This window comes from Callospermophilus lateralis, chromosome 17 (genome assembly GCF_048772815.1).
Source record: "Callospermophilus lateralis isolate mCalLat2 chromosome 17, mCalLat2.hap1, whole genome shotgun sequence".
Lineage (NCBI taxonomy): Eukaryota > Metazoa > Chordata > Mammalia > Rodentia > Sciuridae > Callospermophilus > Callospermophilus lateralis.
This window is the reverse complement of record NC_135321.1, coordinates 64,723,901-64,749,368: the sequence shown is the minus strand read 5'-3', so window position 1 is coordinate 64,749,368 and position 25,468 is coordinate 64,723,901. Positions and strand designations below refer to the sequence as shown.

Here is a 25,468-nt window from a genome sequence, read left to right as displayed (position 1 = left end):
TTGGGGAATCCCAGAGAAGTTTCCAGATAGTCTCACCCAGGTCCCACCTCTTGTCTTCTGACTGACATCAGGATGACATCACATTTCATGGCCTGCTGCCATGACAACTCTAGGTCACTTTGGCCCATGCTGACAGGTTCTAACTGGATTCTGAGCCATAAATTCTTACACATTTTATGACTAGGAGGAATTATCCTTATCTCTGGGAGTTTTGTGATTTGGTCTATGAATAGGGTCTCTTACCGACATTATTTTGATTCTTAATTTCCCTGCAGATAACAGATCAGTAAGCCAACATATCCTGTTCACTTAAGCCAAGGAGGGGTACAGGTAAATTGCTTCTTGAAAAATGAAAGTATAGAATTTATAGAATTATTTCCTTACCTCGTGTTCCCACCACTGGCATGTCTGCCCCATCACACCCATGAGGTCTTTGCACACTCTTCCCACTGTGTGGAGCCCTGCCCTCCTGGTGGATCTCCCCAGCTTCTCACCTCTCCCTTCAACTCCATCCCTCCTCTATCCATCCTTCCTGTCCAAATCCAGCAGCTCCGAGTCTCTACGTGTTTGGGGGAGAAACTTCCATAGCTGACCTAAATAAATTGAAGGCTGTGGATGATATTTTTCACCTTTTCATTTTCTAAATTCGCATTAATATCCAAGCTTTCGCACTGCTCTCACCGCAGGCTCTGTCTCGCGTCCGTCACGGGGGCGTGGCAAGCGGGGGCGTGCCCAGCGCGACGGGGGCGTGGCGAGGGGCGGCCCAGCGTGGGGCGAGGTGAGCCAGCTGAGCTCGAGGCGATCGAGCGGGTGGGGGGCGGGGCGAGAGGGCCGAAGGAGGCGCCTCGGCGGCTAAGGTCCCCGAGCCTGCGGGCCACGCGCCGCCGCCGCCGCCGTCGCCCTCTTCGGAGGCGGGAGGGGCTGGCGGAGGAGGCGCGTCATCGGAAGCCATGTTTGTGGCGCGCAGCATCGCGGCGGACCACAAGGATCTCATCCACGATGTCTCTTTCGACTTCCACGGACGGCGGATGGCCACCTGCTCCAGCGACCAGAGCGTCAAGGTGCGCGCGGCGCCTAGTCCGGCGGGAGAGGGAGGGAGACCGGCGTGGAGAAAGGGGACTTGTCCCAACTCTAGGGCACGCCGCCCAGCTCGAGGCCCGGCGCTCCCGGGGCGGCGGGCGGGTTGCGTGGGGGTCCGGACGTGGCGAAGGCCCTCCGCGCCCGGTATTGTGGGGTTCCGGCCGCGCCGTAGGCCTGCGCTCTGTCCTTGGGCTTCCGGCGCGCCTGCGCAGGCCGGTGTCTCGCCACGTGCGCGCTCCCGCCGCAGCGCGCCGAGGCGCAGGCGTGGGCCGCGCTTCCGGCGTCAAGGGGCGGCCTCGGAGCGGGGAGGTCGGGCCTGGGCTGGCGCTGGCCTCGCTGCAGTAGCGAGGTCCGCCCGTGGAGAGTCTCCACTGCCGTGGCCCTCACCAGGGGACCTGGTCCTCAGCGAGTTTCGGATCAGTGCTCGCTTTGTTTCCCAAGAAAGAAACGTGAAAAACCACTTGCAGTCCCAGCCACGGTTCCTCCTGGGGCCCAGAGTTGTAGTGTTTCTCCACGTTCCCTGAACACCGTTCTCAGAGTCCGCAGGGCCCTGGGACTTGGGACCCTGGAGATCAAGGGTACTGTCCTGGAGATGAAATGTGGAGCGTGGGTTATTTGCATTCTGGACAGCTCCAGAGTGCCTGGAAATCTAAGTACAGCTTTTCCTCCTTTTTCGCCTTCAAGTTTGATACCAGTGATCTCTTGAAGGTCAAATTGTAACACCCAATGTTACCCAAGGAGCCAGTGTTGCAGTACTGGAACGGTCTAATATCATTAGGAGAAGTATCTATGTGGTTAACAATATAACCATTTCAAGGCGTGCAGTTTGGTGACATTAAACAGCGTTCCCGTTGTGCAGCCGCTGTCGCTGCAGAAGCTCTCCACCATCCTGACAGGAGCTAGGCTCCCAGCAACTCCTGTCCTCCCCAGCTCTCACCCCCGGTAACCACCCTTCTGCTTCATGAACTTGCCTATTCTGGGTGTCTCAGATAAATGGAATCATAGTCTTTATGTCTGATGTATTTCATAACATAGTATTGTCAAGGTTCATCTATATTGTAGCATATGTCAGAACTTCATTCCTTTTTAAAGATGAATAATAATTTGTTGTGTGTATTGATCACATTTCCCTTATTCATTTCATCCATCCACTTTTTGTCTATTGTGAATATGGCTGCTGTGAATATTGATGTGCAACTATCTCCTAGTTCCTGTTTTGGGTATACATCCTCATGTATATAGCTGTCATAAACTGGATGATATGAATAATGTAGGCATATCGATTAAATATATAGGGGAGAGAGTGTATGCTCTGTATGATAGCCTCAGAATAAAACAGACAGCCGTGTTTTATTGATTTATAAAAAGGTTGTGTGGGAAGGGTGTTATTTTTACAGAAAGTCTTAACTGAAAATAACAACAAAGTACAGGGGTTTATATTTCATGAGTTTTTAGGTTTTTTTTTTTCTTTTCATTATTTTCTGGCCTAATACCCATTTTTTTCCAGAGTACTTTTTTTTTCTACTAAAGAGCCATATAAATATACACACATATAATTTATTTGTGAAAATGATATACTTCACTTTTAGAAATGTTACTTATAGCTACCTGCAGTGTGGCACATGCCTGTGATCCCAGCTGCTCAGGACTCTGAATCAGGAGGATCACAAGTTCAAAGTCAGCTTCAGTAATTTAGGCCCTAAGCAACTTAGTTAGACCCTGTCTCAAAATATAAAAAGGGTCCAGTGGTTAGCATTTCTGGATTCAATTCTTGGCACCAAAAAAAAAAAAAGAAGTGTTACTTATAGTTTCATTGCTATCTCAACACTTGTTAATATTTATTGGTAGTCTCTGTTCTTTTGATATTTTAAAAAATAAATGTAAAAAAAATTTTGTTCCATTATTGCTGCACTGTTTCAACAATTACCATTCCTAATGGCATAAGTAATATCTGTTAACTGAACAGACCATACAGTTTTTTCATTATCTGCTTAGTACTGGATCTTTTAGTTGATCCTTCAGTTTGTAGGTTGTCTGTCAGATGTCAATAAAAACTTCATTAACTTAGCATATTATATATTTTGAATTATTTCTTTAGTTTAATTCCAGAAGAGAAGTTAGCAAATATTTTAAAAGAAGTTAGCAAATATTTTAAAAATTACTGGAAAATTGCCTTTTTGCACCTCGTTTTTTTCTCCCCCTGTAGTGCTGGAGCTCAGATCTAGTGCCTGGCACATGCTAGGTAAACCCTAAGCTACATTCCCAACCCACATTACATTTCTAGGGTGAGTATTGATTTGATAGAATCATTGCCTGTGTTGAGTATTACCATTAAATTTCTTTTTTATATATATATTTTTTAGTTGTAGATGGACATTTTGTATTATTTATTTTGTATTATGTGGTGCTGAGGATTGAACCCTGTGCTTCTTCACACATGCTAGGCAAGTGCTCTACCACTGAGTTTACAACTTCAGCCTCCCGTTACATTTTTTTTTAATGTATTTATTTATTTATTCTATTTTTTTAATTGGTTATTCAAAACATTACAAAGATTGTAGAATCACATCAGTTACCCATTATATTTTTTTCACAGGTTAAATTGGCACCTTTTTTTTCAAACTAATCTATAACTTAAGGGTATAATAAAATTCAATATTTTACTTTAACTTTTGTTATATAAACAGTTGATCCATGTTATTTATGGAGTCTTTATTTGTGAATTTTCTTATTAACTAAAATTTATTTGTACCCACTTGTGCTTTTCCAGTCATTTACAGACTTGGAGAATGGTAAAATGTTTAAATTCCTAGACATACTGTTTCAGCTGAGGTAGAACAAGGTGACAAACACTTTGTTTGTGTTTTGACTCACACTGTGAACAAATTCTTAGTATGTTCCTTTAGTGCCATGATTTTTGTGTGTCTTGTTCTTTATTAGTGATCTTATAGCCTGAAATGGTGTAGTGTTGAAGTGCTGCTTACTGTTCCTAAGCGCAGGCAGGCTGTGACAAACCTTACCAAGAAAAGCCTCCCTCAGGCCCACATTGCAGTGTTTTTGCCAGCAAGAGCAACTTGATGAATCAACAATGTGTTTTGATTAGTTGATGAAAATGTTAAACTAGAGGCAAGCAGAAGCCTGACCCTGCATTTCCCTTAGGAACAGTGATGCAGAAGTCAAGGCAACTTTACAGAATATAACTACTGTTCGTAATGAGAACAGAGGGCCCAGGGTGTAGCATAGTGGCAGAGTGCTGGCCTAGAGTGCATAAGGCTCTGGGTTCAATCTTTGGAACATCAACAAAAAGGAAAAAAAAAAGAAAATTGACTGTAACGGTAATTGTTTCTGTTACCTGTTAGAGCTTGGGTTCCTGGATCCCTCAGTCTTGCTTGGCCCAGTGCCTGATACATTTAAGGTTCTTAATCAATCAATAGTTGATTGAAGGAACATTTCTTTACTGATTTTATTCTTTTGTGAAGTTTATTTTCCCCTCTTTGCCTAGACAGTGATTCAGTCATATAGCTTATTTGTGGAAATTCTTTGCATGAAATATCTGCCTTTTGTTTTTCATAGGTCTGGGATAAAAGTGAAAGTGGAGATTGGCATTGTACTGCTAGCTGGAAAGTAAGTATTTAATTACTGTGAAAATATAGCAATTAAAAAAATGAAATAGCTGAGCGTGGTAGTGTACACCTGTAATCCCAGCAGCTTGGGATGCTGAAGCAGGAGGATTATGAAGCAAAAGGATCTCAAGGTCAAGGCCAGCCTCAGCAACTTAGTGAGGCCCCAAGTGAGTGAGACCCTGTCTCTAAATAAAATACAAAATAAGGCTGAGGATGTGGCTCAGGGTCAAGTGCCCCTGAGTTCAGTCTCTGGCAACCCTCACCCCAAAACAGAAAATTGCTGGGAATATGGCTCAGTGGTTAAGTGCCCCTGGGTCCAATCCCTAGTACCAAAAAAAAAAAAAAAAAAAAAAAGAAAAAGAAATATTTACTATTTGGTTGTATCAATGAGTTGCTGTTCAACTTTGGGAAAATTATAAAATTTATGCATAGTTCTTTTCCTGGAAATATATTTTATTCATTTTTTACTATTAAAGTAATATAAATATGTTTTGCATACATATTTATTTTTTGTAATTTCATAGTCAGGAATGAGAGTAAGGATTTTTTGTTCATCACAGGAACATTGCTGGCTTTTGTTCCTATGGCGAGCAAATGCATCCCCATAACCTCTAGAATTAAAAGTCAAATACAAACGAAGCATGTTTGATATCTCTCATTAATAGAACATTATCTAGTGACACAACTCTATAGAGAAAATTCAGGTTATTCAACTCAAAAAAATAACTTAAATTTAGGGCTGCAACGTAGAAACCTGTGGAATGAAATTCTGTCTGAAAAAGATATTTTTGGTTAGCATTTACAGGTGGACATTTTAAAAATGTAGGCTCTGAGTAGCTCCGGTAGAAATCTAAAAATATGTTTTGGAGAAATTTTTTTTTAAGTTATAGATGGACACAATATCTTTATTTTATTTTTATGTGGTAGTGAGGATCAAACCCAGTGCCTTACATGTGCTAGGCAAGGGCTCTACCACTGAGTTAAAACCCCAGCCTTAAGAGAATTTAGGAATAAGAAAATCTATAATTCTGTTTCATTCTACATGAGTAGTATTAGCATTTCAGCATATTTCTTTACCTTTCTCCCTGACATATATTTTCTTAAAAATATTTTAGTTGTATATGGGTATAACACCTTTATTTTATTTATTTATTTTAAAAAATATTTATTTTTTAGTTGTAGTTGGGCACAATATATTTTATTAACTTATTTTTATCTGGTGCTGAGGATTGAACCCAGGTCCTCACATGTGCTAGGTGAGTGCTCTACCACTAAGCCACAACTCCAGCCCAATATTTATTTGGTTTTATGTGGTACTGAGGATCCAACCCAGTGCCTCACATGTGCTAGGCCACAAGTCTACCTCTGAGCCTACAACCCCAGCCCCTGACATATTTTTAATAGTTGTGATGTTTTATATGTAGTTTTCATTCATTCATTCATTCATTCATTCATTTATTTATTTTGGTACTGAGAATTAAACCCAGGGATGCTTTACCACTGAGGTATGTCCCCAGCTCTTTTTATTTTTTATTTTGAGACGGGGTCTTGCTAAATAGCTGGGGTCTTGCTAAATAGCTAGGGTCTTGCTAAATTTCTGAGGCTTGCCTTGAACTTGAGATCCTTCTGCTTCAACCTCTGAGTCACTGAGATTATAGGTGTGAGCTATCATACCTGGCTTAGTTTTATTTCTTGATTTTTTTTTTTTTTTAATTTATTTTTCAATTAAAGAACCTTTAGCTGGAGATGGTGGAATATCTCTGTAATCTCAGCTGCTTGGGAGGCCAACCAGTAGGATTACAAGTTTGAGGTGAGCCTGGGCAACATAGCAAGACCCTATCTCAAAAATTAAAAAAGGGCTGGAGGTTTAGTTCAGTGGTAGAGGACTTGCCTAGCATGCTTGAGGTCCCAAGTGCAATCTCGAGTACTGTTAAAAAAAATAATAATAATAAAAATGAAAACACCTTTGGGTCTGGGGATGTGGCTCAAGCGGTAGCATGCTTGCCTGGCATGCGTGCGGCCTGGGTTCGATCCTCAGCACCACATACAAACAAAGATGTTGTGTCTGCCGAAAACTTAAAAAAAAAAAAAATTCTCTCTCTCTCTTTAAAAAAAAATGAAAACACTTTTACTCAAGAGTTTTTCATAACTTAAAGGGTCATCAATTTTAAATGTACAGTTCAGTGAGATTTAGTAAATTTAAATGAATGTGTAGCCATCATCACAGTCCAGCTTTAGGATACTTCATTAGCTTAGAAATTTCCCTTTGCCCATTTATAGTTAGTCCCTAGTCCCATTCCAGACTCCCAGCAACTGCTGATCTACAGTTTCATCTTTCCTAGAAATTTCGTGTACATGGAATCTTTAAACATTTAGTTCTTGGTGAGTAACTGCTTTCCCTTAGCATGTTGAAGTTCATCTGCATTATGTAGTGTCAGTAATTGGTTCCTTTTAAAGCTGAATAGTCGATGGTGTAAATATGCTACATTTTGTTTGTCTAATGATCAGCTGATGAACATTTGAATTGTTTTTAGTTTTTGTCTGTCATGAATAATTTATGTTTATTCAACACAACACATAACAAAACACCTAAGGTAATAATAAGAGAAAAATTGCATAACTGGTGTGACTATTGTGTACAGCCAGAGGAATGAGAAGTTATGCTCCATTTGTGTACAATGTGTGAAAATGCATTCTCCTGTCAGGTATAACTATTTAGAACAAAAAAGAGAGAAAAGTAACTGGCTCTTGGGGTTGGTTGGTCCATTGTTTTTGGGCCTGTGGTGAGGCAGTAGATCATGGCACGGAAATGTACTGGAGCACAGCCACCCATCTTGTGGCCAGGGAGCAAATTGAGAGAGAAGAAGTTGTCCTCCAGGGCACACCTTCAGTGACATAAGGGCCACACACCAGGCCTCACCTCTTAAAGTTCCACTGCTTTCTAGTAGCACCTCTGAGGGAACAGGCTTCCAGCACATGGGCTTTTGGGGATGTTTGAGATCCAGACTACCAGAGTGTTGTTAAGAATGTGCCATGCAGGCCTTTGTGTGGACATATGTTGTCATTTCTCCTGAGTAGATGTTTAGGGTTTATTTCTCTTGAGCAGATACTAGGCTGTATATGTTTAACTTTAGCTGCCAAATCTTCCAAAGTGACTGTGTCATTTTATATTCCCACAAATGGTATATGAGGGTTATAGTTTCTACATTTTTTCCTACAGTTGATATTATTATTATTGTTGTTGTTGTTGTTATTATTATTATTATTACTACTTGTTTTGGGGGGAATGGGGTCTCATTAAATTGCCTTAGGCTGGCCTCAAATTGTCAGTCCTTCTGCCTCAGCCCCCAGTATCTGGGATTACAGGCAGGTACTGCAGTACCCATCTTCTCTTTTATTATTAGCTTTTTTAGTGGGCATGAAGTGCTATCTCATTGGAGACACACACACACACACTTTAATGTGGTGCTGGGGATTGAGGGCTTGAGCATGCTAGGCAAGTGCTCTACCACCAAGGTACATCCTCAGACCTTTTTCCTATTTTATTTTGAGACAGGGTCTTACTAAGTTGTCCAGACTGATCTTGAATTTGTCATTTTCCTGCCTTACCTCTTGAGTCTCTGGGATTGTAGTCTAACAATATATTTTAAAAATACTTCCCTATGTTTTTAAAGGCTGTATAAATAATAAATATTACCTGTTTTGCTTAACTGATGAATTTTTTTTATTGTGAATATTTTTGTACACACTTTATTCTTTAGTTAGATGTGTTTATTAGGAACCTAACATTTAATAAAATCCTCTGTGTTAGTGCATTTTTTCCACAATAACTCTGAATGAGAATTGAAGGTGAAGCATAAAGGATTAGAGCAAGCTGGATGAGAAGGGTGCAGAGTGTACAATTGCTGTTACCATGTAGCTGTTCTTCTGCTACTGACTGTAGAAAGTGCATGAATAGACCCAGCCTACCTGACATCCTCGCTTGGCTGCGAGTGCCCTGTAAACTGTTATCTCCTTTCTGGATGGTGTGGCTGACTGGTAACTGTATTGTCTTAAGAGGCTGATGTTATGTGTTGTTTCTTCGGGAAAAGATCAAACCTCACAGTTTGAAGTATCAGTTTGAACCATTGTAGGTTGATGAACATCTGTATTTTCTCAGGGTCCAAGGATTTCGATTTCTCATATTTAACCAGATATCAGTTAGAATCATTTAAACATTTTGTTGTTACAGTCTTTATATACTGTTAGGCTTTTGAATCAAGTTTATTATCATTGCTATTATTATTATTATTGTACTGGGGATTGAACCTGGCTTTTCTAAGTCACAGGTCCTTTTCTAGGTCCTTTCTTTCGCAAATGCTAGGCAAGCACTTTACCACTAAGCTACACAGTCAGCCTCAAATAATTCTTTTTAAACCAGAATAGTGGTTTTCTTTATTGTTATAATCTGTATGCCATAATATTCACCCATTTAAAAAGTATACAATTCGGGGAGGCTGAGGGTATAGCTTAGTGGCAGAGCACTTGGCTAGCATGAAATAGGCTTTGGGTTCTATCCTCATTACCACAAAGAAGAAGGAAAAAAGCCTGTGTCAAGTGTAAATTTAGAGATAGTCAGAATTCTGCACCTATCACCACTTGATAATTCCAGTCCGTCTTCATCATCTCAAGAAACCGTGTGTAGTAGCCACTTCCTATTCTGCCCTTTCCCAGCCCTTGGTAACTGCTGATCTACTTTCTGTTTCTATGGATTGTGTAGCAGATAATTTTGGTTAATCCCATTTTATTTATTAGGCTGATGTGTCCTGTAGAAAGAATTGGCAAGTAAAAAATTGTGGACTGGTAGAATCTGTTTCTAAGCTTCATAAAACCAACCTCTGAAGCAAGATGGCTGCTATGGACACAGGAAACAGTGAACTTTGTCCAGTTGGGTTTGTCTTTATTAGTAAAATATTAGGAAAACAACTTTAGGGACCACTGTTCCAAGTAGAGAATATCTTCTAAAGGTTAAAAATTATAGAACTTAACTTTTTATTAAAATATTAAATAAACTAGCTTTTTTCCTCTTACTAAAGTAAAAATATCTATTGTTTTCTCAAGTAAAGCCTTGTCAAACTTTGTATGAAATATGAATTAACTGTGTTTTTTTTTTTTTTTTAATACCCCAGACACATAGTGGATCGGTGTGGCGTGTGACATGGGCCCATCCTGAATTTGGACAGGTTTTGGCTTCCTGTTCTTTTGACCGAACAGCTGCTGTATGGGAAGAAATAGTAGGAGAATCCAATGACAAACTGCGAGGACAGAGTCACTGGGTAAGACTCCTGGTGGTGTTCCTGGGGTGGGGACCACCTTTTAAGAATATCTCGGATACTTGATAAAACCCCACCCCTTCCTCTATATTTACCAGTTCCACCGTCTTTCTCCTACTTGTTTATTTAATTTTGTCTTAGGCCTGAAATGATACTTAGGAACACTTTTGGCATTAATTATAATTATGATGATGAAGCCAGAGTACTTGATTTATGTTTGATTTTGCACTTCATATGGTAATTAGTATATAACTTTTCCCACACTCTAAAATCTTTGAAAATTTGTTTTTTTCTATTTTGTGGTTACGTGTGTGTGTGTGTGTGTGTGTGTTGTTGTGTGTTTGATGCTGGGGATTGAATCTAGGTCCTTACTTGTGATAAGCGTGTGCTTTACCACTAAGCCACACCCCGAGGTCCTCTCTCTTTTGTGGTTTTTTTCGCTCTACAAAATATACTCTCTTTTATGTGCATCAATTAAATTCTAACTCTGCCTTGATTGGACAATTGATTTTGGACAAGAACATAATCTGTGGGCTGCTTAATAAGTTCCTCAGTCTATTAGAGAGTTGAACAACAACAACAAAAAAATAGAAAGTAAGTGTTGGAGCCGTCTTAGAGAATATGAAGTGGTATCTAATTATGTTTTTTTTTTCATTTTCCTAATGATTAATGATGTTGATAATCTTTTCATGTACTTGTTGGCTAATTGTATATCTTACAGAGGGAAATATTTGTCAAATCCTTTGCCCATTTTTAATTGAATAATGCATTTTGTTGTTACTGAGTTGTAGTTCTTTATATATTTTAGGTATTAATCCCTTATCAGATATATGATATGTAAATATTTTTCTTCATTTGTGGGTTGCTTTTTCAATCTCTCTTTTTTTTTTTTTTAAAACCAGGGATTAAGATCAGGGGCCTCAACCATTGAGCCACATCCCCAGCCCTATTTTGTATTTTATTAGAGACAGGGTCTCACTGAGTTGCTTAGCATGTCATTGTTGCTGAGGCTGGCTTTGAACTCACAATCCTCCTATCTCAGCCTCTGGAGCTGCTGGGATTCCAGGCATGTACCACTGCACCTGGCTAGCTTTTTCACTCTTGATAGTATTCTTTGATGCACAAAATTTAAAAATTTTGTTGAAATCGAATTTATTTTTCTTCTGTTTCCTGTGCTTTTTTGTTAGATGCAAGAAATCATTGTCATGAAGACTTTCCCCAATAATTTGTTCTAACAGTTTTATAGTTCTAGAACTATATTTAGGTCTTTGATCCATTTTGTGTTAATTATTTTTGAGGCAGGGTTTTACTATTGCTGAAGCTGTTCTCTAATTTTTGTGCTCAAGCAATCTACTGCCTCAGCCTCCTGCGTAGTTGGAACTATACATGTACACCACCACACTCAGCTGAGTTAATTTTTGAATATGGTATAAGATAGGGTCCACATTCATTCTTTTGGATGTGAGTATTCAGTTTCCTCAACACCATTTTTTGAACAGACTGGCCTTTCTTCTTTTTACATTGTCTTGGCAGTCTTCTTGTAAAATCAGTTAACCCTATAAGGATGATTTGTTTTTGATATATATTTTGTTTTCTTGGTTTGTATGTCTCCTTATGCTCTTACCACTCTATTTTAATTACTGTCACTTTGTTGCTTGAACAATATTCTTTTTACAACTGTTCCTATAGGGACAGGGGTTGTTCTGATTGCTTTTGCACTAGGGCCTTCCTAAGGCAAATGACTGCCTACTGAGGAGGAGAGAAGGAATTTTAGGAGTTTTAGCATATGAAGGATTTTTCTTTTAATTTCAGAGTATTTATTTGTATTTAAAGTAACTATAATTAGTATACTTAGTTTTTTTCATTTGTCTCGATATGAATTATTTAGTAATATGTAGACAAGAATTTGCTAAGAGGTTATCTTTGATTTTTATGTGATACTGTTTTTTAGAAATTTTTAGTATTGGGAGTCTTTAAGAAGTATTTTGATAATCACAGACAATAAACTGTTTTATAAATTTTATTGATGGTTTTGGGCAAATATTGTGTAATCTAGGTTCCAGAAAATAGCTTTTAAAATGTGATGTTGGAATTCTGTAATTATCATGTTGTTATCTTCATTTTCTTAGTTTTTTAAATACTTTCACTTAAAAGTAGATGAGGTTGGTCCAGTGGGGTTACTTGTCCTTTATGCTTGAGAGACGTTGTAACCTTCTATTTACTATAGTTTAAGTATCTTAATTCATTTAATTACTGTTTGCAGCATGCTTTGCATGACAAAGTGACTTATAGTAAATTCTAACAGTTTCTAGTTTTGAGAACAATGTGCTTAAGAGAGATTGCTTCCATAATAAAGTTAGGCATTTTTTGTCTTTTTGTGGCACTGGGTCAGTTAACCCAGAGCGTGGTACGTCCTAAGCAAGTGTTCTGGTGTTGAACTACCTCCCTCATTTAAGTTTTATTTAAAATTGATCTTGCTAAGTTGCTCGGACTGCTATTCCTCTGACTTGTGATCCTCCTGCCTTAGCCTCTAGAGTAGCTGGGATGACAGGCATACATTAGTGTCCTTGGTTAAAGGTAGGCTTTCTAAGGCAGACTTTCTTTTGCTTTAAAGGTAGTAATTAATTTGTTAGTGATTTTTGTGTGTTGTATTTTGCAAAGTGCTTTGTAGGAAATTGAGGCCCAGGTAGCTTTTACTAACTTATTGCTAGTAAATTGCAAAGGACTTTGTATGTGATTCTAAGCCTATGTTCTTTCCACTATACCATGTTTTGTTTTTGTGTATAATTTAGGTTGATAATTACTGTTTTTCAGGTGAAGAGGACAACTCTAGTGGACAGCAGAACATCAGTTACTGATGTGAAGTTTGCTCCTAAACATATGGGTCTTATGTTAGCGACCTGTTCAGCAGATGGTATAGTAAGAATATACGAGGCACCAGACGTTATGAATCTCAGCCAGTGGTCGCTGCAGCATGAGATCTCATGTAAGCTAAGCTGTAGTTGTATTTCTTGGAACCCTTCAAGGTAAGCTTCTCCATCAAACCTCTGATAATATAATCCTAGTAAAACAGGATAGTAATTTTTTAAAAATATTTTTTAGTTGTAGATGGATACAATACCTTTTTACTTATTTATATTTCTTTATTTTTATGTGGTTCTGAGGAGTGAACCCAGCTCACATGTGCTAGGCACATGCTCTACCAGTGAACCACAGCCTCAGCCCAGGCTAATAATTTTTAAGCTAATGATTTGATGATTTATTTTTTTCAAAAATGCTTTTTTTAACTATGTGATCTTGAATTAAAATTTTCCCTTTTCTTCCCTGCCATGTCTTTCATCCCTGTGTTTTTACCCCACAGAGGATGCTAGCCATTGTTAATATTCTGAACTTTCTGGGCATTTTCTGAGTATATACAAATAAATATTTGGTGTATTGATAAACACACAGATGTGCAGATTCATCCAGATGCACTGATGTAGTAGGCACACAACACGATAAGTACATCATGGGCATTTTCCCATCTGCAAGTATATTAAGCTCTTTTATATAATTTCTTTTTAACTGCTATGTAGTGTGTAACCTTTTAAAAAATTGTAAGAATCACTTGGTAAAAAAATTTTTAAGTAATGTAGAGGAGTACAAAAGTTCCTTTGGCCTCTAAAAATAAATTGTTGAAGTTATGTTTTTAGACTTTAATCTTGGTGGTCATATTACACTATAAATGATTTACTTCTACCCAGTCTCCTGCTCTGTAGTCTTGCAACAGTATTCATGCTCACTTGTGAAAGATGAATGTAGCACCTTCATAAAACCTTCCACCTCCCACGATAAGACTAGTAAATATTAGATGTTTTATTTGTGGTAACGTTGGTAGTTGTTTTAGTTATATTGGTAATTATTATCTCAAATTTGTATCTTTCCTTACTGATACATGAGTTTTTAGGTTATATATTGTTTTCACTTTTTAAAAATTTGTTCTTTTTTTTTTTGGTACCAGGGATTGAACTCAGGGACACTCAACTACTGAGCCATATCCCCAGCCCTATTTTGTATTTTATTTAGAGACAAGGCCTCACTGAGTTGATTAGTGCCTGGCCATTGCTGAGGCTGGCTTTGAACTCCTGATCCTCCTGTCTCAGCTTAGCCTCCTGAGCCGTTGAGATTACAGGCGTGTGCTACCATGCCCAGATTATTTGTTCTTTTTAGATATACATTATTGGTTTTTTTCTTAAAAAAGAAGTTAATTTATTTTGCTTCTACCTTACATGATCCTTTATTTTCTAGTATTTATTATATTATTTATAACTGACAAGATTTATGATATTCTAATATATTATGTAAACATTTAATATATGTATGATTATTTTTTTCTTGAACTACTAGTTGATTCTAAAAATTAAGTGGTAGCTAGATTTTCTTCATTAGGTTATGTAAATATTCATTGTAGATGCAAATGTAATATATTCAGTATAGATGCAGATGTAATAATCTGTTTCTTGAAAACTTTGTTGTTTATGCAAAATAATCTCAGGAATACTCGAATTTCCTACCATAATACTTTGTAGTATACTGTTAATTTTCTTACATTAGAAGACTTGATCTAATTACCTGAAGCTTTAGTAATGAAGAACTATGTTTTGTTTTTTTTCCCTAATGACCACATTTTGCTTTTGACTTGAAGAGGTTAACGATCACAATAGTGAGGTTAGAGGTTAAGCAAGAGTATTACTGAGATATTGGTTGAGGGAGGCAAAAGAAATTGATACCTTACTATAATTTGGTATAAAAATGAAGAGTGTTTATAGTTCACTTTAGTAGAGCCATTCTGATTACTCATCATCTGCTTTTTTTAAAATGAAGTTGCCTACACACAAATTTTGAGGGGAGCCTCATATGGGAGCATGAATGATTTCCAGGAGGTAGTCTTTCTTTTTTTTTTTTTTTTTTTTTTAGATTCAAACAGCAATTCTTTATTCCCGATCTCACACCGGCCGTCTACAAACACATTCTGGGGAAATCCATGTTCTCTCCCAAAATCCACACTCCACTGGGCTTCTATCTCCCCAAATATACTGTCTGACCCTAAGAACTCAAGAGGAACTCAGGCAGCAGGATACGCCCTATTCTAAATGGGGAACACCCTAATCTCCTATTATGCTAAACCGGGAACACCCTAAACACTGATCCACCCTGGTCCTTGAGCAAGGTCACCTTTCAGGAGTCCTTCCACTAGACAGCATGGGAGTACGCTGGCAAGGAAATTGTCATACCTACTTGGCTGATGGCTCCCAGCATCTCCCCCCTTCTGATTAATTAAACAACAAGTAATGTGGCTTAAGGACCGGGCCTGGTAGGTTGTCCAGTTCAACATATGGTTCTTACCCGTCATCGGAAAACTGACCTTTAGGCGTCAGCCTCCTGTCTTAGGTTGATACCACTGCAACTGGATCATACCCGTCACTGACTACCAGTCCAGCATACAGCCATACTTGTGGATAGGTCTATGCACCAGTGAGGGGGTGAGGTTCTTTGCCTTGTTAGACCACGACGCAAGAAAAGACCACTGACTCCAATTAAAATCAAATTAAAGCAAGCTTATTATTTCGACCGGCCGGGCTGCCTTGCCCATCAAAATCGTGGGAGCCAAGGACAGCCCTGAGGCTTCTTTCTGGCCCAGTTTTATAGCCCAAAAATTACACAAGGTGGGGGGGTTACAGATAACAACACTCTGAGGAGCATAACACAAGTTTACATTTTTGCTGGCCCCGGCATCAGAATTTATGGAGATCTTAGAGACTCAGAGAGGGTCATTATCCGGCCAGGGAAGGCCAGAATTTATGAGGCGTCACTAAGGTTTAGGAAAGGGTTGTTATATGGTCAGGGAAAACCGGACATGGGTGAGTTCAGGGCACGGGCAGGCATTCCAATCAGCTTTACAACATCAACTAATGGCCAGGCCATACAGACATCCTGATATTTTTACAGAAAACAGAAATGAATCCTTCATAACTTGTGACAAGCTGACTTCTGATCTAATGAGATAACTAGACTAGGTATATCAGCCTCACCTCTGTTGGCCCCCAAATTTGGCCTTGGTGCCAGTGGGGGAGTGAGGTTAATGTGGCTTAAGGACTGTGCCTGGTAGGTTGTCCAATTCAACATACGGTTCTTACCCGTCATCGGAAAACTGACCTTTAGGCGTCATTCTCCTGTCTTAGGTTGATACCACTGCAATTGGATCATACCCGTCACTGACTACTGGTCCAGCATATAGCCATTGGCCCCCAAATTTAGACCATCACTAGCAGAAGGGAGGAGGATACAGAAATGCCACGACACCAAGCCAATTGACAGTTCCTTTGGAAAAATTGCGTCACTGGTGACACCATCAGCAAAGATATGCCAGCATTACCACAATTAGCATGTGGTGCGCTGGCAAGGAAATAAAAATTGCATCACTGGTGACACCATCAGCAAAGATATGCCAGCATTACCACAATTTGCTGCACTAACCGATAGTTACATAGTCCAGGCAAGTTCTGCAAGCGGTTCAAAGTGGAGGAATCTATCAATATGTCCGTCTCCTCCCAAAGTCCGTTTCCTCCCAAAGTAATCTGTTTCCTCCCAAAGTAAGTTGACTCCTTGATTGAGCATACTTGTTGAGTTATATTCATTGGGATGAAGATAGGAATTCTGGCAATGATGCTAAAGAGCCATTATCCTGAAAAGAATTATTAAATATAATGAAAAGGAAAGGTGAAAGTAAACAAACAGATCTGTTAACCTCCTTAAAAAACAATCCTTAACAGCTGTTTACCTGATTTAAATTAGTAAACAAGCAGATCTGTTAACCACCTTTAAAAACAATCCTTAACAGCTGTTTACCTAATTTAAATTAAGCCATTTAAATCACGTGAATAAAAAAAAATAATTTGGATCCATTTTCTCATGAGCGCTCCTCATATATGAAATATGGACATACGCACACACAGACATACAACACAAAACACAAATGTGCAACACATAAGATAATAATAAAGGCCTTGTAGCTTTACCTAGGTGAAATCTTCATTGCAATGTTTAAAAACTCCACAGTCAAAAAATAAAACTGATCAGAAAAACATTAACCTAGGTTTGTATGAGCTCAAAAAATAAAAATAGAACCTTATGATGTGGAAAAATGCAATAATAAAATAGATATTGAAAAAAGCACCCTGGTTAATCACTGTCGCAGATGTAAGAATGGCCAAGCTGGAGTTCTGGATATCAGCTGTTATGGATTTGAGTCAAATCATCTTCTTTTCGATCTGTAGAAATTGCTTTAGTTAGTCTTTCTGGAATCCAAATCGGCTGCTGTTCTTCCTGTGGAAAAACAAAAACAGAACCCCGACTCCAGACAATCACTGGGTCAGTACCTTTCCATTGTCCTGTTAGAATATCTTTCCAAAGTACCTTAGGCTTATGAACATTTTTTGGATACATATGTCTTTCCGCAGCACTAAGTCCTGATGAATCCAAATTTAAAAAGTTTAGAGTAAAAAGGGTTATTTTAAGTTTATCTTTGGGGGATATATACCCCTTTCCAATTCCTCTTTTTGCTTTAATAAGTACATGTCTGTATCTAATAGTTGTCTTAGCTTTTTGTATTTTCTATCTGAAATACCTTACTTGACATATTCAACCATTTTCTTTATCTTGTTTCTATCCTCTAGTTTTCTAAGGTTTGTACATTCACCCTTAGTTGCTTTTTTTCCTCCTAGTTTTCTTTTGTTTCCTACTTTGTGGGTTTAAAATTCTTGTCTTTCTACATCTTCTCTATCTTCCTACATCTTTTCTTTTTACATCTTCTTTATCTTTTTTTCTTTTTAACTTTCTATACTTCTTTTTTTTTTTTAAGAGAGAGTGAGAGAGGGAGAGAGAGAGAGAATTTTAATATTTATTTTTTAGTTATCAGCGGACACAACATCTTTGTTTTGTATGTGGTGCTGAGGATCGAACCCGGGCCGCACGCATGCCAGGCGAGCGCGCTACCGCTTGAGCCACATCCCCAGCCCCAACTTTCTATACTTCTGTCTTTAAAATTTTTCACTTCAAATTTTTAATCTTCTTTATCTAAATATCTTTTATCTTATTATCTTCCCATTTTTATGGTTTTTTGTTTTTTTTTTTTAAGTAATGCTTTTAAGATTAACTAGGCTTTGAATGACGCAATCTTTCCTCCGTCATGAAGGCATCTTAACCACCTTCAAATTAACCTTTTAAAGCCTTTTAATTATCATCTATACTGTACTTTTAAATGTACTTTTTCACCACCTACAGCTTCACTATTTTAAACGAGGCTTAGATTCTGTTTAAATCGCTTAATGTTAGTTTACATGGCTGCCCTTCAACCAAAGGCCTTTTTTACTCCATTAAGAAGCTTTGTCTCAATCTGCCATGTACAAATACCTTTTTTTTTTTCCTTTCTCAAGCTTTTAAAGTAAGTTTAGTTTCCTCAAAATCTTTTTTTAAATGGCATTTTACAACTTTTTACTTTACCACACAGAGATTATCTCATCTAGAAACATTTATTTTTCTATTAACCTTTTATATTAAAATATATTTTCACATCTTCAATCTTTTAATATCTCTTTTCTAGCCGTTAACCCTTTTTATAAATTCACATTCTGAAACAACCCTTATAAAATTTCTGAATTTAGACAAATTATTCCACTTTAATAAGATGAAATACTTTCATGTTTTTTATGGTACTATAATACTATAATTGAAACCCAACTGAAACTTCTTATATTCTTTGTATGTAAATTACACCTGATAGAATCTTAACACTTAGTAACCTTGTTTCAGCAAAGACATAGACCAAAGCAATATTAAACATTTTTCCATTCACCAATTTATGAAAACACACATAATGATTAAATATATTACCTTATGGAACTTAATAAGTAAAGAGTACTTGATTTTATATTTAGTGGTTGATATTTTAACACTTTAGCTTTCTAAATTAATCAGATCTTTGTAGAAACCAAGATCTTAGACAAATGTAGTAAACAGAATTAGCCATCTCTTGTTGAAGAAAAATCCTTCTACAGGATACCATGATGGTCCCATTGATATACTTAATAACTCGTCTTTAAAAAGCCATGGGCTACATTTTTGTATTGTATCAACATATGCTCTAACTGTTCTTGGTCTTACTGGAGTTCCTCCTTCCTCTAACAATTTCTCTTCCTTGGAGGTGAACAACTTCAAACCTTGAGTCAACCATTTTCCCCAGTTTGCCTGAGAAAGTTCTAGGAACAGGCAACTTGAAATAAAAACAAAATAAATCAGAACAAGAACACATTGTTTTTTGAAATGGTCACCCATTCTTTTGCTCTTCCTCAGGGGCGAACAATTTTACTTACCTTGTCTTCAGATGTTCCTCGTAGGGGCCACCAAATGCCGCAGTCTCTGGCTGGGCACAAAATCACGAGCCACCACACAGCTTGTAGATTCAAACAGCAATTCTTTATTCCCGATCTCACACCGGCCGTCTACAAACACGTTCTGGGGAAATCCATGTTCTCTCCCAAAATCCACCTCCAGGAGGTAGTCTTTCCTACTCTTCCTCCTGCCTGAGTTTCTTCCTTTTGTACAAAGCATTTGGAACTTTGTGTCGTCAGGTTCACCACAGTAGGTACCTCTTCATTGCATGTCTGCAGGAGGACAGACTGCTGAGGCATCTCAGGTATCTTTTTTAATCTGTTGAATGTTTGAAACTTTCTCTTTTGGGGAAAAAGCTCCTTTCTAAGCCATAGAAAATGTGTTTTTAGAAATAATTCAGTACAGCTTGACCCATCAGTCCCCTGTGTGACATCTTTAAACATACATATTGCAAGGTGTGGCTGTAAGGTGAGTGGCAGGGAGCTGGAAGTCAGTGGGGCCAGACTGAGGTGCAGATGCTCAGCTGGTCTTGAGTTTGTGATTCTTGAATCCACTGTCATGATGATGATGTGAAGTGTTTTTACTCTTCATTTCAGCTCCCGTGCTCATTCCCCAATGATTGCTGTAGGCAGCGATGACAGTAGTCCAAATGCAATGGCCAAGGTTCAGATTTTTGAGTACAACGAAAACACCAGGTCAGTACTGCTTTGATGTTAATTACTGTTCAGAGTTGCCTTTAATATTTAAGAGTATGTTTCCTTTATTCATTAACTGAATTAGGCCAACTTCTTCTGTCCAGGATTTGATGATCTGGGGTTCATGAGGGGAAGGTAATTGTTCTCTCAGTATTTAGCATCTTGCAGGGAAAACAGAAATAATACTGAGAAAGAAGGCGAATTTTATGACCTAAGAGAATTAGAGTTTGAGCAGTTTATACCTGGGGAGCCCTAATCCAGTTTGGGGGCCAGGAAGGGTCATCTGCAGGCTGAGTATAGTCTGTCAGACAAGAAGGGCAGAATCCCTCCATGTGGAGAAGAGTGCAGGTAGGAAGGCCCAGGAACCAACATATGAGCCAACATATCACAAAAGGCACAAGGGAGAGGTGGTAAGGAGGAGGAGGCAGGACACAGGTCTGCAGGACCTGCTGTCTAGGTTTCCAGAATCTTGTGGTCATGTGAATGGGAGTATCAGCATCGGAGTGTGGTATACCTCTGCATAGGTGAGGGCAATATGAATGGATTCAGTAGTCCAGGGCAGGGATTTATAGTGGCTTTGTAGTACAGTCGTGGCCCTGGGACAGAAAGAAATGGCCTGTGTGAGATTAGTGGTATCAAGAGGATCAGGTGGCTGATTGAATGTAGTCAGGGAGAAGGGGAAAGGATCAGGATACTTTAATGTACATTATGAAATTTGAATACTATGAGTAGTGTTGGCATCTTTTCTATTAGCACTGTTTTGCAAATGAAGAAACAGAGACCAACAGTGTAAAACAACTAGTTTATAGGGAGTCAGACCAGAAACAAGGTCTTTTTTTGTTCATTACTTTGTTCACTCCCACTGAGACTCATTTGGTTTCTTTCTTTCTTTTTCTTTTTTTTAATTAACATTTATTTTTTAGGAGTAGACACAACACAGTCTTTATTTTTATATGGTGCTGAGGATCAAACCCGGTCCCGCCTGTGCTAGGCAACTGTTCTACTGCTGAGCCACAATCTCAGCCCCTCATTTGGTTTCTTTAGATAGGAAAAATATTAGATAACCATTAATGAAGTATAGCTTATTTCAGGTCCATTAAACAACAACAGAATCATCAAAAGTCAGATTTTTGCAAGAACATTTTACAAGTACCTGGGACTGTGCTAAGCCAAAGAAAATACAGTACAGTCCTGTATGTGTGGCGCTCAGAGCCTTTAGCATACAGATGAACATAGTGTAGTGTTGAAGATGCTGTGATGGTTGAAGCATGTGCCAGGGAGAGCAGAAAAGAAGGTCTTGTGAGCCTGAGAGAGGTAAAGTGGGAGATATTGATGTTGAAGCCTCAGTTTTGAAAGATGGAAGGTGATCTGCAGACAGAGAAGGAAGGGAAGTAGGAGCAAAGATCAGGAGCATGGCACAACATTATACTGCAAGACATTATACTGCAAGTTCAGGATGGAAGAGGCATGCCAGCAGGCCAGGGCAAGCTTGGCCTCTTTCCTTTCAGTGTTCTGAAGGGTCCTGAAGAGTCACATGTATTTACCTTTTAGGAAGATGATCTGGGGAGCTGTTTAGAAGAGAGACCAGGAACCAGGGAAATTGAGGAATTAATGAAATAGCTCCATTGTGTTAAAGCATGAGAGTGTGTACTAAGGCAGTGGTGGAGAGGAGGGCCTAAGGAGACCCATCCAAGATATGTAGTGATACTACTGAGTCCCTTTGAGCTCCAATGAGTTCTTCTGATGTGGCTGATAGTAGTGCCACCTGCTGAGATGGGCCTATGGGATGCGACATGAGGGGAGAGGCCATTCACTTCGGAAGTACTTAGTTTGAGGTGTCTTTGGGACATCCAGGTGGGAATATCTAAAGAACAAATGGGCATGAAAGCTAAGATAGTTACCTGTTGCTACACAGCAATTTCACAATCTTAGTAGTGTTTATGAGCTCATGGTTGCATTGGCCCAGTTCAGGGAGGCTACACTTAGGAGCTCACTTGCTGTTGACAGTGTCACTGTTTCTCCCTTATGGACCATTTCTGGGGTTGCTCACAGCATGGCAGGTGCTTCTTCAAGGCGGCAAGGGGAGTCTTCTCACAAGACGGGCACTGTTAGCTTGTGTATGTCATCACACAAGTGTAATCCTGTTAATTTTCCACATTCCTTCCCTTGGTTAAACACAAGTCATGGGCTGGTTTTGCCTGTACTTGTCGGGAGGAGGCTCCAAAAGCCAGACCACCTGAAAGTGGGGTCCTGTACTCTTTAGGATCTGCCACAATGCTGGTGTCACTGCTACCTTAGGACTTCTTACTAAAGGTCACAGTATAGCCATGATTGAACAGGCTGGGATTTGGACATGGGCACTCTGACTTAATGTGTGTGCTCTTTAGTGCTATCCTTCCCTCTTATCTGGTCTTTGGCAGAAGGGACTGGATTGGAGGTGAGATGTACATGTGTGTGTGTGTGTGTAAATTTGAATATGAAAACATGTGTATACACATATATTCATTCACATATATGTGTATATGGGAATTGATTGGTATATGGGTAGTGAAGCAATGAGCATAGAAACTTTGCTGTCCAGGTAGGTCATCTGTGGATATTGTTAAAATGCATGTTCTTGATTGCTTGGGCTTGTGGTGGTGCTGAGTGTACATCTCTCAGAAGCTTCCAGGCAGCTGTGGACCACACAGTAGAGGCAAGCATATGGTGGAGACTGCTTAGGTGATTGTTGAGAGTGACAGCTGAAGGGGTCCCAGCAAACTTCCAGCTGCCAGCAAACTTCCAGCTGCCAGCTGATGATTGGCTCACACAGTAGAGGCAAGCATATGGTGGAGACTGCTTAGGGGATTGTGTCTATAAAAAGAGGAGCTCAAAGAGAGGAACTAGAGTTTTTTTAGCTTGGTAGCTATTCTGAAAGGTGTCAGGGTGAGAAGGTTTAAGTATAGAAGGCAGGGAAGCACCGCTGTTTCGGAGGGTATGTAGAAAACTGACCTGCCAGCTCCTCACTGTTCTCCTTTATCTGTAGATAAATAGATTTGTAAGAGTGAACTAGACTTGGGCAGTTCCTTTAGTCACCTTGTGATAAACTTCAATTCCCATTGCTCCCAGCTTTATTATTATTATTTTTTAATTTACACTCACGCATGTAGCTAATTCCTGGCCTGTTTCTTAAAAACTATATCAATGGTTCCTAAACCAAGACTTAATTTTAGTTAAATTTTTATTATAAACTGTCTTAAGTTAAATTATCAAAGGAGTAAACCTGGGAGGTTACATTGGTTTCCTGGGGCTGCCATAACAAATTACCCCAAACTGAGTAACAGCCCAGCAGAATTGTTTGCTTATAGTTTTGGAGGCCAGACATCTGAAATCAAGCCATTGGCAGGGCTGTACGTTGCCTGAAGTCTGTTCTCCTTGGCATTTCTTGCGGCTCCAGGAGTTCTTGGCTTGTGGTGGTGTAAATCCAGTTTCTGCCTCTGTTCATTAGAGCCTTCTTTGCATCTCTGTTTCTTCTCTTGTCTTAGGAAAGGACAGTGAATACTGGATTCAGGGTCCACCTTAAATTCAGGATGAACTCATCCTGAGATCTTTAGACACAGACCCTTTTTCTGAATAAGGCTAGTTCACAGGTTTAGGGGGTTAGGATTTGGTCCCTTTTTGGGGACCACTATTCAGCCCACTGCAGAGGTGAACATGCCTTGATTATGAACAGAATGAAAAAAATTGAGGTACTTTGATGTGGAGTTTTGCAAATTTTATTTTCAGAAATTTTAATGTAAATTGTTTTTTTCATTAGGAAATATGCAAAAGCCGAAACTCTCATGACAGTCACTGATCCTGTACATGATATTGCGTTTGCTCCAAACTTGGGAAGATCTTTTCATATTCTAGCAATAGCAACCAAAGATGTCAGAATTTTTACATTAAAGCCTGTGAGGTGAGTTTTAGAAACAATTATGCATTTGAAAATACTCTTGCCCCCTAATTGTCTTTGGAAGAGAGAATTGGTAACTATGATTTGAAGAATGGTTCTTTAATGAACATTGTATATGTAACTATGTCACTCTTTGGGATGGGGAATTGAGTAAAGAGAGGAGACTTACATTCTCTTAACTGTTTTATTTAGGCTAATACTAACAATGAATTGGTACAATGAATTGGTACTCTAAATATAATTGGTACCCTACAAAATGTTCCAAAGATGAGAAGTGGCCATCTACTTAGGAAAAACTAAATTAGCATTGAGATTGAGACATTTTGCAAATAATCTCGCTAGTTTTAATTTTGAAATGTGAGTTTTAGTTCTTTTTCTTTTCATTCTTCCCTTCTTGCTTTTCTTCCTTTTTCAGCTAATTATTATCAAGCATTTGATTCCTCAGCCTTTTTTGGGGAAATAATATCCTTATTTGTCTCTGAGTATCATTTATGGGCTGGGATCACTCTGGGTCCTGTGGGGGAATCAAATGAAAATGGCACTAGCAGCCTTGGTGCAGTGAGTGTGGTGTAATTCCAGAAATGGGGAGATTGAGGCAAGATGATTGAAAGTTTGCTGCTAGCCTTAGTAACGTAGTGAGGCCCTAAGCATCTTAGTGAGTCCCTTTCTCAAAATAGGATATAACAAGGGCTTCGGGCTGTGGCTCAGTAATAAAGTGTCATGGATTTAATCCAAGTACCAAAAAAAAGATGGCCACACTTGACCAGCTCAAGGGCTTGGGATAGGGGAGTATACAGATAGACAAATTATTATAAAATTATGTAGTAAATAAAGTACATGAGATCATTTGTCTTTCTTATTTAGGACAGTACATATAATTTATCATTAAGTTTAAAAATTTCCTTCAGAATTCCTCAGAAAAAATTTTTTCCCCTAATTAACAGGAAAGAACTTACCTCCTCTGGTGGGCCAACAAAATTTGAAATCCATATAGTGGCTCAGTTTGATAATCATAATTCTCAGGTCTGGCGAGTGAGTTGGAATATAACTGGAACAGTGCTGGCCTCTTCAGGAGATGATGGCTGTGTAAGACTGTGGAAAGGTAGGAAGCGGTCCATGGAGGGTAATTATTGCTTTATATTTTGCTTTTAGAATTTTCATTGAGGAATGTAAATTCTGAAATATTTTGAAAAGAATTACCTTTTATAGTAACTTTAAAATCAGTATCTTATTACTTAGTTCACAGTACTTAATGACTGATAGAATTGTTTCTTTATATAACATGGCAACTTTTAAAAATAATGGTAACAGTATGTAGTATCATCAATAAACAGATATCATTTACTACATATGTAACTTGTGTGGCTCTTCTACAAACTTGGGATAGGACTGAAG

At 38.8% G+C, this 25,468-nt stretch overlaps 1 protein-coding gene across 3 annotated transcripts in view; it reads left to right on the top strand.

Annotated features, from left to right (window-relative positions):
• The first annotated feature begins 824 nt into the window (after window positions 1-824).
• Window positions 825-25,468, top strand: part of Seh1l (SEH1 like nucleoporin) — a 29,424-nt gene continuing 4,780 nt past the window's right edge. For 2 of the 3 annotated variants that reach the window (XM_077105643.1, XM_077105644.1), the window contains exons 1-7: window positions 825-1,061; window positions 4,654-4,704; window positions 9,872-10,018; window positions 12,830-13,041; window positions 20,020-20,139; window positions 23,936-24,076; window positions 25,018-25,175. In XM_077105643.1, the coding sequence (XP_076961758.1) occupies window positions 951-1,061; window positions 4,654-4,704; window positions 9,872-10,018; window positions 12,830-13,041; window positions 20,020-20,139; window positions 23,936-24,076; window positions 25,018-25,175 (940 nt within the window). In that variant the 5' untranslated portion in view covers window positions 825-950. The remainder of the gene's footprint in view (window positions 1,062-4,653; window positions 4,705-9,871; window positions 10,019-12,829; window positions 13,042-20,019; window positions 20,140-23,935; window positions 24,077-25,017; window positions 25,176-25,468) is intronic. The other variant, XM_076837267.1, reaches the window with a different exon arrangement.